At 42.1% G+C, this 13,288-nt stretch overlaps 1 protein-coding gene across 3 annotated transcripts; it reads left to right on the forward strand.

The window, feature by feature from the left end:
• The first annotated feature begins 1,405 nt into the window (after positions 1-1,405).
• On the forward strand, positions 1,406-10,245 carry LOC306754402 (acylamino-acid-releasing enzyme). 3 transcript variants are annotated; one of them, XM_079238413.1, is made up of 22 exons: positions 1,406-1,738; positions 2,878-3,013; positions 3,149-3,224; positions 3,310-3,385; positions 3,473-3,585; positions 3,673-3,807; positions 3,953-4,044; positions 5,504-5,541; positions 5,642-5,763; positions 5,840-5,900; positions 6,075-6,169; positions 6,268-6,319; positions 6,554-6,655; positions 6,853-6,956; positions 7,089-7,221; positions 7,314-7,397; positions 7,492-7,572; positions 9,054-9,142; positions 9,222-9,415; positions 9,507-9,609; positions 9,787-9,893; positions 10,019-10,245. In XM_079238413.1, the coding sequence occupies exons 1-22, from the start codon at positions 1,621-1,623 to the stop codon at positions 10,116-10,118; spliced, it is 2,211 nt and encodes a 736-aa protein (XP_079094539.1). In that variant the 5' UTR covers positions 1,406-1,620; the 3' UTR covers positions 10,119-10,245. The 3 variants fall into 3 exon arrangements, with proteins under 3 accessions (XP_079094539.1, XP_079094540.1, XP_079094541.1); XM_079238414.1 differs by having other exon boundaries at positions 3,473-3,564; XM_079238415.1 differs by lacking the exon at positions 6,554-6,655.
• The last annotated feature ends 3,043 nt before the right edge of the window (positions 10,246-13,288 follow it).

Raw genomic sequence — 13,288 nt, forward strand, 5'->3', positions numbered from 1 at the left:
TTAAAATCAGCTTTATTTATCGCTCCCGTGATGGTCGCTGTTCTGCTTTCCACAATGATACAAATACTCGTGCTGAACTTTTTTGTGGTAGGTTGCCGTGGAAACCGTCACTCTGCTGTCACTTTCCAGGGCTGTATTAAATCCGTCATCCCGATACATCCCAGCCCGAAGCATCTCCGCCGAAAACTTATGTGATGATCCTTTATACACAATCTAAACACACACACACACACACACACACACACACACACGAGCTTTTGTTGTCATGGCATTGCATTAAAACGTATCTATTCGTTAAAAAAAAAAAAAAAAAAAAATCACAAAAGATGAACAAATGAAGTAATCTGACATATAAATGTGAAGTTTATTGTTATGTAAAACTAATTGTGCTGTCATCTCACCGGCATGTCGTGAACTGATGGTTTCCAATTTCCGTACGTCTGGTTGGTCGTTCGGTACAATGGATGACTCTTTTTAGAGCTGAAACACAAGCAGGATGAGGATGATTACTACAGCTATAAGAGGGAATCAGTAATACAGTCGTAACCCTGATCAACCCTGAGCAGCACTGGTCTGTAAAAGGTGGATCTTCTGTTCCTGACCTCAATGATAATAAAGCCCTCGGCTCGCTTCGGCTCCATCTTGCAGGAGTCACTGAGAGAAGTGTACTATACGAGTTGTTTTAGGCTAGTTTTTTTTCAATTACTGTACATATTAACCAAAATGAATCCATCCATCTTCTACAACGATTATTCTTATTCACAGTGGCGGGACAAACAACCACACTCTGTATTATAACATTAATTTATCGGAATAAATTTAACCTCATGTCTAGAATTTGATTGAATACTATTTGATTAGATTAATGCAACAACCCACAGCAGAAACTGTTTTTCCCTTCAAGCACAACAATCTAACATCTGGTAAACAGTTCCATTTCGTGCTGTAACAGATTTTACTGTACCCGTATCCACTGAAACAGTCCGGATTATTAAATCTGCTCGGCAGGTTGGGATCCGTCCTGTAAAAATCGCAGGTCTGAACTTTCTGATCCTCCATGACTGACCGATGAAAGAAAAGTTACCGCAACACATTGGTTACCATGACAACACTCCCTTCTTTTCCTCCTCTGTAGGCTTTTCGAGTCTTTACAAAGAGGAAAGGAGGTAAACGTAAGGAAATAAAGGTTCAAACCGTCGCAGAATTATGGTCCCTTTAACAAGTGAACAATGCTTGGATATTCATAAATGAAATTGTCAATGAGAAGCATTTTAAAATCGCACTCAACCAACCTCGGCTGCCCCCCTCCGGTCAGTTACCGCTACTACACCCCTTCCAACTATCTAAAGTGGTATCGCCCATTCATGAATTCAACATGGAGACACTGGTATGGTAAAAGTTGTTGTAAAATACTCAATCAGGCCCAGGTGTAGTGATAGACTGTTTGAGTGATATGAATAAACTCATGAGCTGAAATCGAGGCTTTCAGCAACTAAGAAGAACCACAATGTCAGCGCGTGATGCATGAGTGTGCAATTATCTGTGCTGCCAAGGTTGACCGACTGTGACTGTTACGGTTTGATGAATTAATGCGAGTTGTGTGTGCGACAGTAGAGCCAGATGGAGGCTAGATACATCATCGGGGTGTACGGAGAGGTCAGCGGCCTCCCCACGCCTGTTTCAGCTCATGTGATAGAAGAGCAGCCAGCAGAGGTCCGGGTCTACACTGTGACTGCAGGTGAGCTAACTCCAGCTAACAGCTCTCTGTGCAGTGCTTCCTCATGTCATTCATCACTAATGGTGCTTGTGGGCATCATTTGCACCTGAGGGGACGCAGTGAACTGAATGAATGGTAACTGCATCAAAGCAAAGCAAAAAAAAGACAATACAATTCCTCAGGAAACTATAATACTGAAATGGTCTTCACATAGTTGTGGTGTTTAGATCTGGTCTGATCTAACTGATTCATTGGGCTGAAGGAGTCTGACTGGGCACATTTAAAGCAGACCAGAGCTAGCCTTGGTAAGGATCCAGAAAGTCTGCAAAGTTCATCACACAACTACAAAAATGCCAAGTAAAGTAAACAGCAGAGTCAGCAATTTATAATTTCCGTGGTTTACTGTTTAAAGTCCTTATCCGCAGCTTTGATCGGTCCAAGAAATTTTAACTGCACAGCTGATATTTCTGACTGATGATCACTAAAAGAAGAGGGTTTGCACAGCAAACCTCAGCAATGTGAACATCCACAGTAAAGGCATATGTGAATGTGATGATTTACCCGTGCGCTGCCACTGATCTTGTCTAAAGGGTTTAGAAAGATTTACAAGTAAACCCAATCTGTTTCTCATTGAGACCACTCAGCCTGGACTTGCCAGGGTAATTTAACCAGATTGAGTTCACAGAGAAATGGTCCTGTCCTCTTCATGACACTGCTGGGGGTTTCATTAACACAGACAGGACTCATCCTAATTACAGTTTCACAATTACTGGATTTTTAAAGGCTGAAAACAAAACCAGAGCAAAAGGCCTAAGTCATGGTTGCAATAGATCTAGCCAAGGTAATCTCACTTTCTCTCCACTACTGTTTCCATTAACTGGACTTTAAATTAGGTCTGAAAGAGGACGTTGTAGGTTTTGATCAAATATAGGCAGTAATTTTAAGGTTAGAAGGCAAAAAGTAAACAGGAACTATTCCTTATTCCTAAGCATACTTATCTTATGTCTCCAAAAATACAATCAGAATATCAGATTGTATAGTCCAGCTATCTTGCTGCAAGGTGAACAAGTTTTTGTCTTTTTGGACTAAGTAATAATTAAAGTTATTAAATTTCTCTTTATTAGATTTAAATTGAAAACTGTTGACTGTTGTCCTCTCAGAGTGGAGTCAGAGCGACCTGGTCCGGGGATCTAGACTTCGCTACTTACAGCAGTGGACTCTAATTGCTGACAGCAACAACCACAGGAGCATCAGGAGTGTTTTGCCAACAGGATCGTGTGTACCTGTCTCTGGAGAGTGAGTTCATCCCCTTCTGGCAGGTCATATGCAGAACTTAACAAAACCACCACTTGGAAACAGATTTCTTTCTAACAGTGCTCAGTTTTACTCAAGTGAGTAGAATTTGAAAGAATCTTTATTTCTTCTCTGCAGGTTATTGAGTAGGTTCTCTCCCATTCAGGGCCTGAGGGCCGTTGTCAGGGAGACAGGAAACCATCAGCTTCTAGAGGTAAGAAAGATGAACCCATTAATCTCGACTAAAATTCATGTTCAAGATCTCCAGCTGACTTTTGATTATGGTTGTTGCTGTTTAGATATGGGACCGCCATGGCCTCAGGAAATGTCTCAACCTGACTGCGTTGAACATACATGGCAGAGTCTATGATGATGGTGAGATGGTTCCATGATTTCCCCCCAACAAAATCTGCTCAGGTGTTTCTGCGCTTAAGTGACACCACTTTATGTGTGTGTTTCCAGCCCAGTTCGGCTGTCTGTCGTGGTCGGAGTGTGAGAACAAACTGCTGTATGTAGCTGAGAAAAGCAGGAACTCATCAACAGAAACACCAGAGGTGGATTCTGCCTGCAGCAAAGTATCACAAATCAACAGACATACACACTCCTTACACATGTTCATCCTGAGTTATTAATTATACGGAGAAATGTTTGTGTCCAAACAGGACAGGAGTGTGTACTGTGAGGATTGGGGTGAGGCTCTAACCAACAGAAGCGTCCCAGTGATGTGTGTGGTGGATTTGCGTAATGGTGCAGTCAGCATGCTGCAGGGTGTCCCTCTTGATGTCTCACCTGGGCAGGTGAGGACAGACAACCTAATGTGCCCATACTGTTAGGAATGTTTCATCCCTATTCCTTCCTGTCAATGGAAACTATCTGTAAGGGCGTACCTTCAGTTTTTAGGTGTTGTGATTTAATATTTGCACATATTGTTTTTTCCTCCAGGCTCTGTGGGCTCCCAGTAGTCAGTCTGTGTTTTTCATTGGTTGGTTCCATGAACCCTTCAGACTCGGACTGAAGTTCTGCTCTAATCGAAGGTGCTTTATTTTCTTACTTAGGCTGGAAAAACAACAGATGTTTTAAGTTCTAAAAGAGGTGCACTGAATAGTTTTTCCTGTTTTATAATGAATATATCAAATCATTTACTGTTCAAACTAGAAAAAGAAAATGAACTCTTTATTGTATAATATTAAATCCTCAGATGTTTCTCAGAGCTGCTTAAAACACCTGCACAACAACGAGGAGGACTTTTGACCTCAGCAAAGCACTTTGATGCCATCAGTGTTTGTGATGCCACATTGTCTCAGTTTAAACTCAGAACTCTGAATTTCCGTCCATCTGTCCATCTTCTTCTGATGGATTTGCTGGGACGAGGTCACGAGGCAGCAGTCTTGTCTCGTGTCTTTCTTGAGGAATTCCAGGGTATTCCCAAGGCAGCAAAGTAATCCTTCCACCAGGCCCTGGGTCTACCCCTAGGCCCCCTCCCAGTCGGACTTATCCAAATCTTCTTCATTGGAGGACGTCTGGAAGACATCCTGACCAGATGCTTAAACCAACTCCACTGCTTTCTTTTAACACATAGAAGAGATGACTATTCTGCGACCCTCTTCCCTTGTTTTATCCACGATTTCATACTTTTGATCACAGCTCACAGCTTGTGACTGTCTGTGAGGTGAGAGCTGGAACATGCACCGGCTTGCAGTCCTTAATATGGCCGAGCGGTAGAGCATCTAAATCACTGTTCACTCCGCCTCGCTCTACCCGTCAGTCTCTTGCTCTGTTCTTTTGCAAGTAGCAAACAAAATACAAAGTACTTGAGGTAACAAGTATTGTATTTCTAAGATGGAGAGCGAAATTAGTATTTTATCTACTTGGGACCCCAGACTTGAAGCTTCTACTTCTCATCCTGGCTGCTTCATACTTGGCTGCAAACTGCCCTGTTTACTGTCCGTTTGCCAGGAACGCCCATTTTTCGGTGGACTGTTCCTCTGATAGTTTCCCATGATGTTATTTAGAATTAATTGTTCTTCAAATCCTACTGAAGCTCTTATTGTGGAATCTGGTTGTAAATGATGAACATGCAGTTTTTTTTTAAAAATGCTTCCAGAGCCTTGATCATCTTTTATCATCTCTGATGTTTATTCAAGTTGCGATTGAGACGTGGCTCCATAAGCCAATCTTTATTCAGAAGTAGAGCATTAATCTGAGTTTGGAAGCCTTTATGAACAGCGCAGCTCCTCTACAACCCCTACAAACTGGCTCCAGGTAGCTGATTATAGAAGTCTTTAGCAAAGAGCTTCAGTTTCTTTTTCTAGCTTGGCCTGTGAATTAAGACATGAAAACAGGACCTCTTCAGCATGACTGGCTTAGCCAGATGTGATATACTGCTCAACAGCTGTATTGCAATTGCTTATAGTGTGAAATCGAAACCTTTAGGCTAAAAAGTGACGACTGTTTGCTTCCTCACTGCATTCCTCTCTTTCTAAACTCTTTCAGATCAGCTTTGTTTAAACTTGACCTGAACGGAAACTGTGGTGAGAACATTAATTCTGTTTCTCTGTTAATGCATGTAGCTCTGCTGACCTCTGACCTCTGTGCTGGACTGAACTGTCCATCCTCCTCCCTTCTAACCAGAATGCCTGTCGGAGGACAACGTCTCGGTGTCGTGTCCCAGGTTGAGTCCAGACGGGTCCACCCTGATCTACCTGCAGGGTAAAGTCTTTGGTCCTCACAACCAGTGCCTCAGTCTGCAGCAGGTAGTGTGTGTGTACTGTGTGTGTGGATTTGTGGGTCTTCTGTGCTCCTTCTGTTAATGGATAATCTTCTTTACAGCTGGACCTGAAGAGCAGGAAGACCTCCATGCTGTTGGATGTTGTCAGCAGACCTCAGAGCGGTGGGTTAGGCAACAAGTTTGCATACGTTATCTTGGTATCGTTGAGCGCTGAGCTCAGTATTCATCTGTTAGAAAATGCCAAAGGTCACGATGAATAAAGTACTGGAAGCAAAAAAAAACAAAAAAACTCAAAGTCTGGATAAGGACAACGTGAGCTTTTTGTGTCTGTTTCAGGTGAGTTTGCAGGTGTGTATGAAGCTCTGCCGTCCTGCTGCTGGTCTGCAGATGGTCAGAGAGTGGCATTCAGCAGCGCCTGCAGGAACCAGAAGGTAAACGCTGCCATCACGACGTGGAAAGGTCTTTTTAACGAGTATAGAAAAAGTCATATTTTCTCTTCATGACTCACTCATTGCTTTGTCTCTTGCAGGACCTCTTTATGGTTGACAGAAGATCACAGAAAGTCACCTTCCTCTCTGATAGTAAGAGTCCGTCCTCTCCTCCACTGCCGCCTCCTCCTCCTCTGCCTCTTCTGTCCTCGTCTCAATCTCTTATTTTCCCTCCTCCTCCATCCATCCCACATTCTCCTCTTCTTCCTCCTCCTCCTTCCCCTTATTGGTCTTATTCTTCTCTACCACCTCCTCCTCCTCCCTTACCACCTCCTCCCCTATCCCCTCTTTTCCCACCTCCCCCTTCTCCTTGTTCTGCTTTTCCAGCTTTTCCCCTAGCTGTTGAGTCCAACTTTCCCCTTCCTCCTCCTCCTCCTGTTCCTCCTCTATCATCTCATCTTCATCAAGAGCACAAGAGAGAAGATGAAGGTATGATCACACTAAAACAGTCAGACATCTTGTTGGGAAATTTGAAACTTAAAGTTGAGTATGAACGATATTTTCCTGTCAGTTCTGAATGTCATCAGCATCTGCAAACCGTTTCATCCACCCATTTTCTCTCTTTGTTTCCCGTTTCCATCACAAGTCTGTCTTGTCTTTCATTTGCCATCTTGTCTCTGCTGCAGATCTCCCCGATCTCTCCAAAGTTTACAGCAGCTGGAAGCTGCTGGCGGTCCACAGAGACCTGATGGTGGTCTGCTGCTCCAGCCCCAACACACCTCCCACCCTCGTATGTAAACACACATACACAATGTGTTGCTTAGTAAAACACAACTTGAATAATTTGTGAAAGAAAAGAAAAACAACTTTTGTTTATGGGCTACATGTTTGTGTGTGTGTGTGTGTGTGTGTGTGTTTGCAGAGGGTGGGATTCCTCCCATCGACAGGCGAGGCTGTGACCTGGCAAACCCTGCAGCAGCCCGCCGTGACCTTTGACTTCCAGTGGTCAGATCTAGATGTTACACCTCCACCAGAGGAGGATAACACATCCTACTGTAAGCACTCAGTTTCATTATTAGCCAAGGTTTTTTATTCTGTCGAAGCTCCGTTCTTCATACTTCGTCTTTTTCTTTCTGTCTCATCAAAGCTGGCTTGGATTTCGGGGCTGTTTTGGTCAAACCGTCTTCTCACCTTTGTGAAACTAAAACACCTCTGGTCGTTTTCATCCACGGTCTGTATTCACTTTATATTGAAAGGGCACATTTTGAAATGTTTACCATTGCAGCACCTACAAGAAATTCTCTTTTGTTTGCCACCCCCACCAGGTGGTCCTCACTCCCAGTTCCCCGCAGAGTGGAACTGCACCACAGCTGGGTTGGTTAAGCTCGGCTTCGCTGTGCTCATGGGTGAGGCCTGTTTTCTCTCCTGCACAAAATAGCAACAAAAGCAGGAATGCTTAGAAAATTGGTTCCATGTTTCAGGAGAAAGCGTTTTAGGAAGTTCATGAAATTTTGTTATTTTTTATAAGGTTGTCATAGAAACAGCAGACTTTTTGGGCCACATGTGGAAAAACAAACAAAAAAAAAAAAAAAACACAGCAAGTCTGAAATATGCAAACATACCCTTTCACCAGTCTGTTAAGGTGTGCACAAGTCTGTCATTACATGTAAATGTACAAACTGGATTTTCATTTGCATATAAAAAATATTTCACGTGGAAAAAACAAATTAATGCATCAATAAAAGCACCAGCAAAGAATAAGTGGAACTTCACTGAACAGAAATAAACAACAGTTCCCATTATTCATTTCAGATTGGTGAGAACAATATTTATTTATTTATTTAGTTATTAAACTGTTACAGTGGTGTAGTGCTTAGCACTGTAGCCTCACAGCAAGGAGCTCAACCTTGGCCGGGAGGCGGCTCAAACGGTGGCCCTTCTGTGTCTGCATGTTCTCCCCATGTATGGGTGAGTTCTCCCTTGGTACGCAGGCTTCCTCCCACTGTCCATGGACATGCATGTCAGGTTAATTGGTTGCTGTAATTGTCCCTATGTGTGAGTGTGAATGGTAATTTTTGACTGGTGACCTGTCCAGGGTGTACCCTGCCTCTCGCCCAATGATTGCTGGGATTGACTCAGGCTCCCCTGCGACCATTAATTGGACTAAGTGGTTCAGAAAATGACTGATGAACAGGAACAGCAACATCTTAGCATCAAGTGGAGCCACTTTCTCTCACATCATGAAGAAACTAAGAGATTTTTACAGAAATGATTAAAGTCAAATTGCAGAGACTTTCACTGAAGTTTAATCTACCGCAGACATTACACATGGCTGCCGTTAGTTGAACCATTTACAAATAAATGAGGTTATGTTGCATTAAAGAAACAACAGCGGTTACAAGTTTGTGTAGGTGGATTTTTGTCACCATAAAATAAATTAAGATTTGCTTTTTCCTGACAGTGAAGTTCCAGTGGATACCATTAACCATCATTATGTGTCTATGAATGAAATGCAATTTCATACGCATTCTTATTCATGTCTTTATTAGTGGAGACTCAGGTTTTCTTCCTCATGATATACCTTATTCACACATTATTATTCCATCATCAAACCAAATACTGGCTTCTCAGAGACCCTTCCACATGTCCCCAAGGCAACTGTCACGATTATATTCACGTATCCTGAGAAACACACGTCACAAATCAGGCTCATAACTGTGGTTTTGACCTTTTGACAGCTTGAACTAATTTGTTTTTCTTTTCTTTTTTTTTTTCATGAAAGTCTTGTGAATTCACTGACTTAGAAATTCACTGTCTTTAGTCCTGTTTACATTTAACTTTTGATTTAACCTTTGTAAATCTCCCACGTCTCTGTATCTCCATCCAGTGAACTACAGAGGATCCACAGGGTTTGGCCAGGACAGCATTTTGTCCCTGATTGGTCAGATTGGGAGTCAGGATGTAAAAGACGTGCAGGTCAGTGAGTGGTCCTGCGGTTTGACCGATTCATCTTGCAAATGTAAGAAACTGATTTGATCTTGCTGTCTTCACCCAGCGGGCTGTGCTTACTGCGCTGCAGCGCGACACAACCCTCGACTCAAAACGCTTGGCTGTGATTGGCGGTTCTCATGGCGGCGTCCTGTCCTGTCATCTGATTGGTCAGTACCCAGGCTTCTACAAAGCATGTGCAGCCAGGAACCCTGTCATCAATGCTGCTACCTTACTGGGAACCAGTGATATAGTGGACTGGTGAGCAAGCAGGCTGATATGTGACAGATTGGATGGTTTTCTGCATTGCAGCACATCTGTGTGAATGTTTTTCTCATTTTCTCTCTTGCAGGCGTTACACCAGCGCTGGGTTTCAGTTCTCTTATGACAATATACCCACTGCTGAAGCCCTGGCTGCTATGTTGCAGAAATCCCCCATCACACACGCTGTGCAGGTCAGGCACTCTCAAACACACTTTGAATAGCATCTAAAAAACAGAATATAAGAAAATCTAGATCCTTAACAAACTTAAGATCATATATTTACATCAATTACACGAGCCTCGTCATAAACTGATAAGTCACATGACATCAGTTGCATAGAAGCAACAATGATGCATTCTGGTGTTCAGATCAAGGCTCCAGTGCTACTGATGCTGGGGGGCAGAGACAGGCGAGTGTCTCCTCACCAGGGTCTGGAGCTTTACAAAGTGCTGAAGAGCAGAGGTTCACCTGTCAGGTACAACAGAGCATCAAATGATGAAGCTCTGACAATATAAAAATCATAGCAGCCCTACAGATGATGTGTTTATTTATTGATTTATTTTTTGTCAAAATCAATTATCATTCCCTTTCTCCTTCCAGGTTGTTGTGGTTTCCAGAGGATGGACATTCTTTGTCCAGGGTGGACACACAGACCGACTGCTTCCTCAACACAGTGCTGTGGCTGCAGCAGCATCTCTGAATACCCGGAAAAAGACACATACATTGTGATGAAGCTCCTTGTCCTCTGCTAAACGCTGTCAGAAAAGAACCTGGATCCATGTATATTCACTATTTCTAACACAGCACTGCCTTTCTGAATTTTACAAAGACACCTTCTTTATATTAAAGTCAAATTTTGTGAAAAATGGAAATAGATTGGTGGATTGGTTATCAAGCAGTCAGAGATCAAATCAAAGATACTTTATTCAGAGGAAATTCAGGCTAACACAAAATTTAACTGACATATTAAATTTAGCCTTCTTTATTTTTATCTTCTTTTTTTTTTTTACCCATCTTCCTTACTTTTTTCCAAGCAGAAGTATTTATTATTTTTATTATTATTAGCTCATTTTCTAAGTCTAAGTCGCCAGTCTGGTTTGTTTCAGATACACCTTGGATGTAATTATCACCAGAATCCAGCAGATGGCAGTCTCGAGCTTCTGCAAGAGGCTTTTTAATCCTTACAAATGAAAATTTAAGCATAGCTTTATCATATAATTGTTTACATGGTTTGTAGATACAATTAAAATAAGTGTGCACACTAAGGTGGCAGGTAAAAGAGTACTTTACCGCTTTTCCCAAACTGGTAAATTACAATCACTATCCTTTCCTCCATCTCCCAAACTAATGACCTCACCAGTCTGGGTATGGAGGGAAACATGGAGATTGAACAAATTAAGTGAAAAATAAAGGAAAGACAAGTGAAACAGGGGAAGAAAAACCCTTTAGAAAAGTCTGAGACTTTGTAACCAACCTGCAGAGCTGTAAACCACCTGAAACCCAATCTGGAGACTGTAAATGAGGCTTTTTACCAGCTTTCTTGTGGGGCTGCCTGAACAAATAGTCTTTTGTAATGCTGCCCTTTAAGTCAAAAGACATGAGCAAAACCCAAGAAAGTAATCTATTTGGATTCTCATAATGGTGATCCACTCTCAAGAATAAAATCCCGAGCATATGTTGAAAAGGTGAAAAAAGACACTAATTCCCCTTGTCTTTACTAGCTTTGGGCATTTCTGAATGTCTTCATCATGACTCTCCTCATATCTGAGATGAGATGATATTTGAATTATTTTGTTGTCAAAAAGCTATATTTTCAGAAACCATTCCTTTAGTCTAACATTGAGATGGCTGCTAAGGTAGCCAAGCTTGTTTGTAACTGCTTTGGTGCAGTTTTTGGTGCCATTGTTGAATGAAGTGCCATGAACGGTTGCATCACTTTCATTTCTCAGACATCAGTTGATACTGGTGACAAATGAGATTGTCAGATGCTGATTTCTGAGAGATTAAAAGCCAAAGATGAAACACAGAAGTGGATGATATCTGTGGAAGTCTCACGCTGGTGTCCCAGACGTAGAGGCGGCATTAATTGTCCCTTCCAACAACACCCTGCTCTGCAGCCTTGACTGCAGCTGCCGCTTGATGAAGTCACCGAGATGTGGGTGTTGGATGAGGTCACCAATTTGGGAGGTGTAGAGAAGGATGGAAATTGTGCTGATGAGGAAGTGACATAAAGGAAGAGGAGTGCGGCTGTTGGAGACAATAAAAGAGCCAGATAGAGGGTGAGGTTCATGGCACCCCTCTGCGGTATTCTGGCGTGTGGGCTGGGACACTGTGATGAAGCATTGTTGAAAGCAAGAGCTGGGGGAAAGACTCATGCTCAGGCTTGGTTTATGTAGGAGGTAGACAGACAAAGAAAGGAAAGACTGAAAGCGTGTTTTCTGATGCTGACGGACAAAGGGCCTGTTGGTGTTGGTTTGTTCTGGTGCTTCCCCTTTCCAGTTGACTGTAAAGAAAAACCTAGTTAGCGGCAGAGGTGGATGGGAAAGAGCGGATCAACATGGAGCAGGGGATAGCCATGTGGGGCTGGGTTGTTGGTATTCTATGTCTCAGAAAGATGCCATGGAGGGAGCTCATGAATAGGCAACAAATCAAAACATATTCTATAAAATAGAAACTTAAACCTGTTTTTGGCATTGAAGGCATTGCCAAAACATCAGGATTCAGTTCTTTAAATATATACTTAAACATTTCATGGTAGGTTGGCAAGTGTCGTGGGTCATTTCTCTTGACTTAAAAGAGTAGTTTGACTGTTGAAGCCGATGCCAGCAGACGTTTGGGTTTGCCTGACAGGAAACACGGTGAAGAAACTAGCCTGGCTTTGTTTAAAGGAAACAAAATCTGACTACCCGCACCTCAAATGCACTTATTGACATGTCAAGACTTGCTTTGTGTAACCCATTAAAAGTAACCTAAGACGGTTTTTGACCTTTAAATGGAAATATGGTTCATAATCCCAGATATTATAATGACAGCCTCCTGGACATTCATTTTAACATGAATGAATCAAATATAAAGTTTATTGTTTAAAGTCAAGCCTTCCTTTTTAATGTTTTCTAACAGAGTTAAAACAGCTGATGTTCCACTGCTGGAAAGTAAAGCAAACATTGTGACCATGTTTAACTGGAATGGTTGACATTGGATTGGGATGGCCGTTTACATCACTCACTTTTGTCTGGCTGTAATATAGTTATTCCAGCACTTATTTCCTGGTGAAAACTTGCAAAAGTTGGAATTTGCAGATGAATAGATCTCATTCTCAGCCACAAAGTTTCAACATCTGCATCCTTTTATACTAATGGTAACTTCCCCTCCTCCTGTCCAAGCCCTCAAGCACGACATTCACTTCGTGACAGTGGTTTTGTGCCAAGACATTGTCCATTACTCGAGGTGTGTATGTCTATATGTAAAATGGTTCTTTTCAATAGTTTGACAACGCATTACTCAGTAAAATGTGGCCCTTAGCTTCTCATGCATCTTTACATTGATTCTTCGCCCCCATCACTGAATTTTCTTCCTGTTTTTAATCCGTTGTCTTTGTCTTCTTGCTTTTACCATGAAGCAATTGTGTGTGTGTGTGTGTGTACAGTATTCATTCACAAGCCTATTAAAACAGGCCTTTATTGAAAGGAGGCAGCATTTTACCGTCTCCCTTTTGATTCACCCTTTGACTGTTAAAGGTTGTTTGAACAAAAAGGGCCCCACTTAGGAAAAGAGTGACCTATTATTATGCCAGTGCCATTTATGTTGTCACCTTTCTCTCTCTTTCTTTTTTATTTATCTTTCTTTTCATTATTTTGTCCACCTTCCTTC

Source organism: Telmatherina bonti, assembly GCF_933228915.1.
Source record: "Telmatherina bonti genome assembly, chromosome: 4".
In the NCBI taxonomy this organism is placed as follows: Eukaryota; Metazoa; Chordata; class Actinopteri; order Atheriniformes; family Telmatherinidae; genus Telmatherina; species Telmatherina bonti.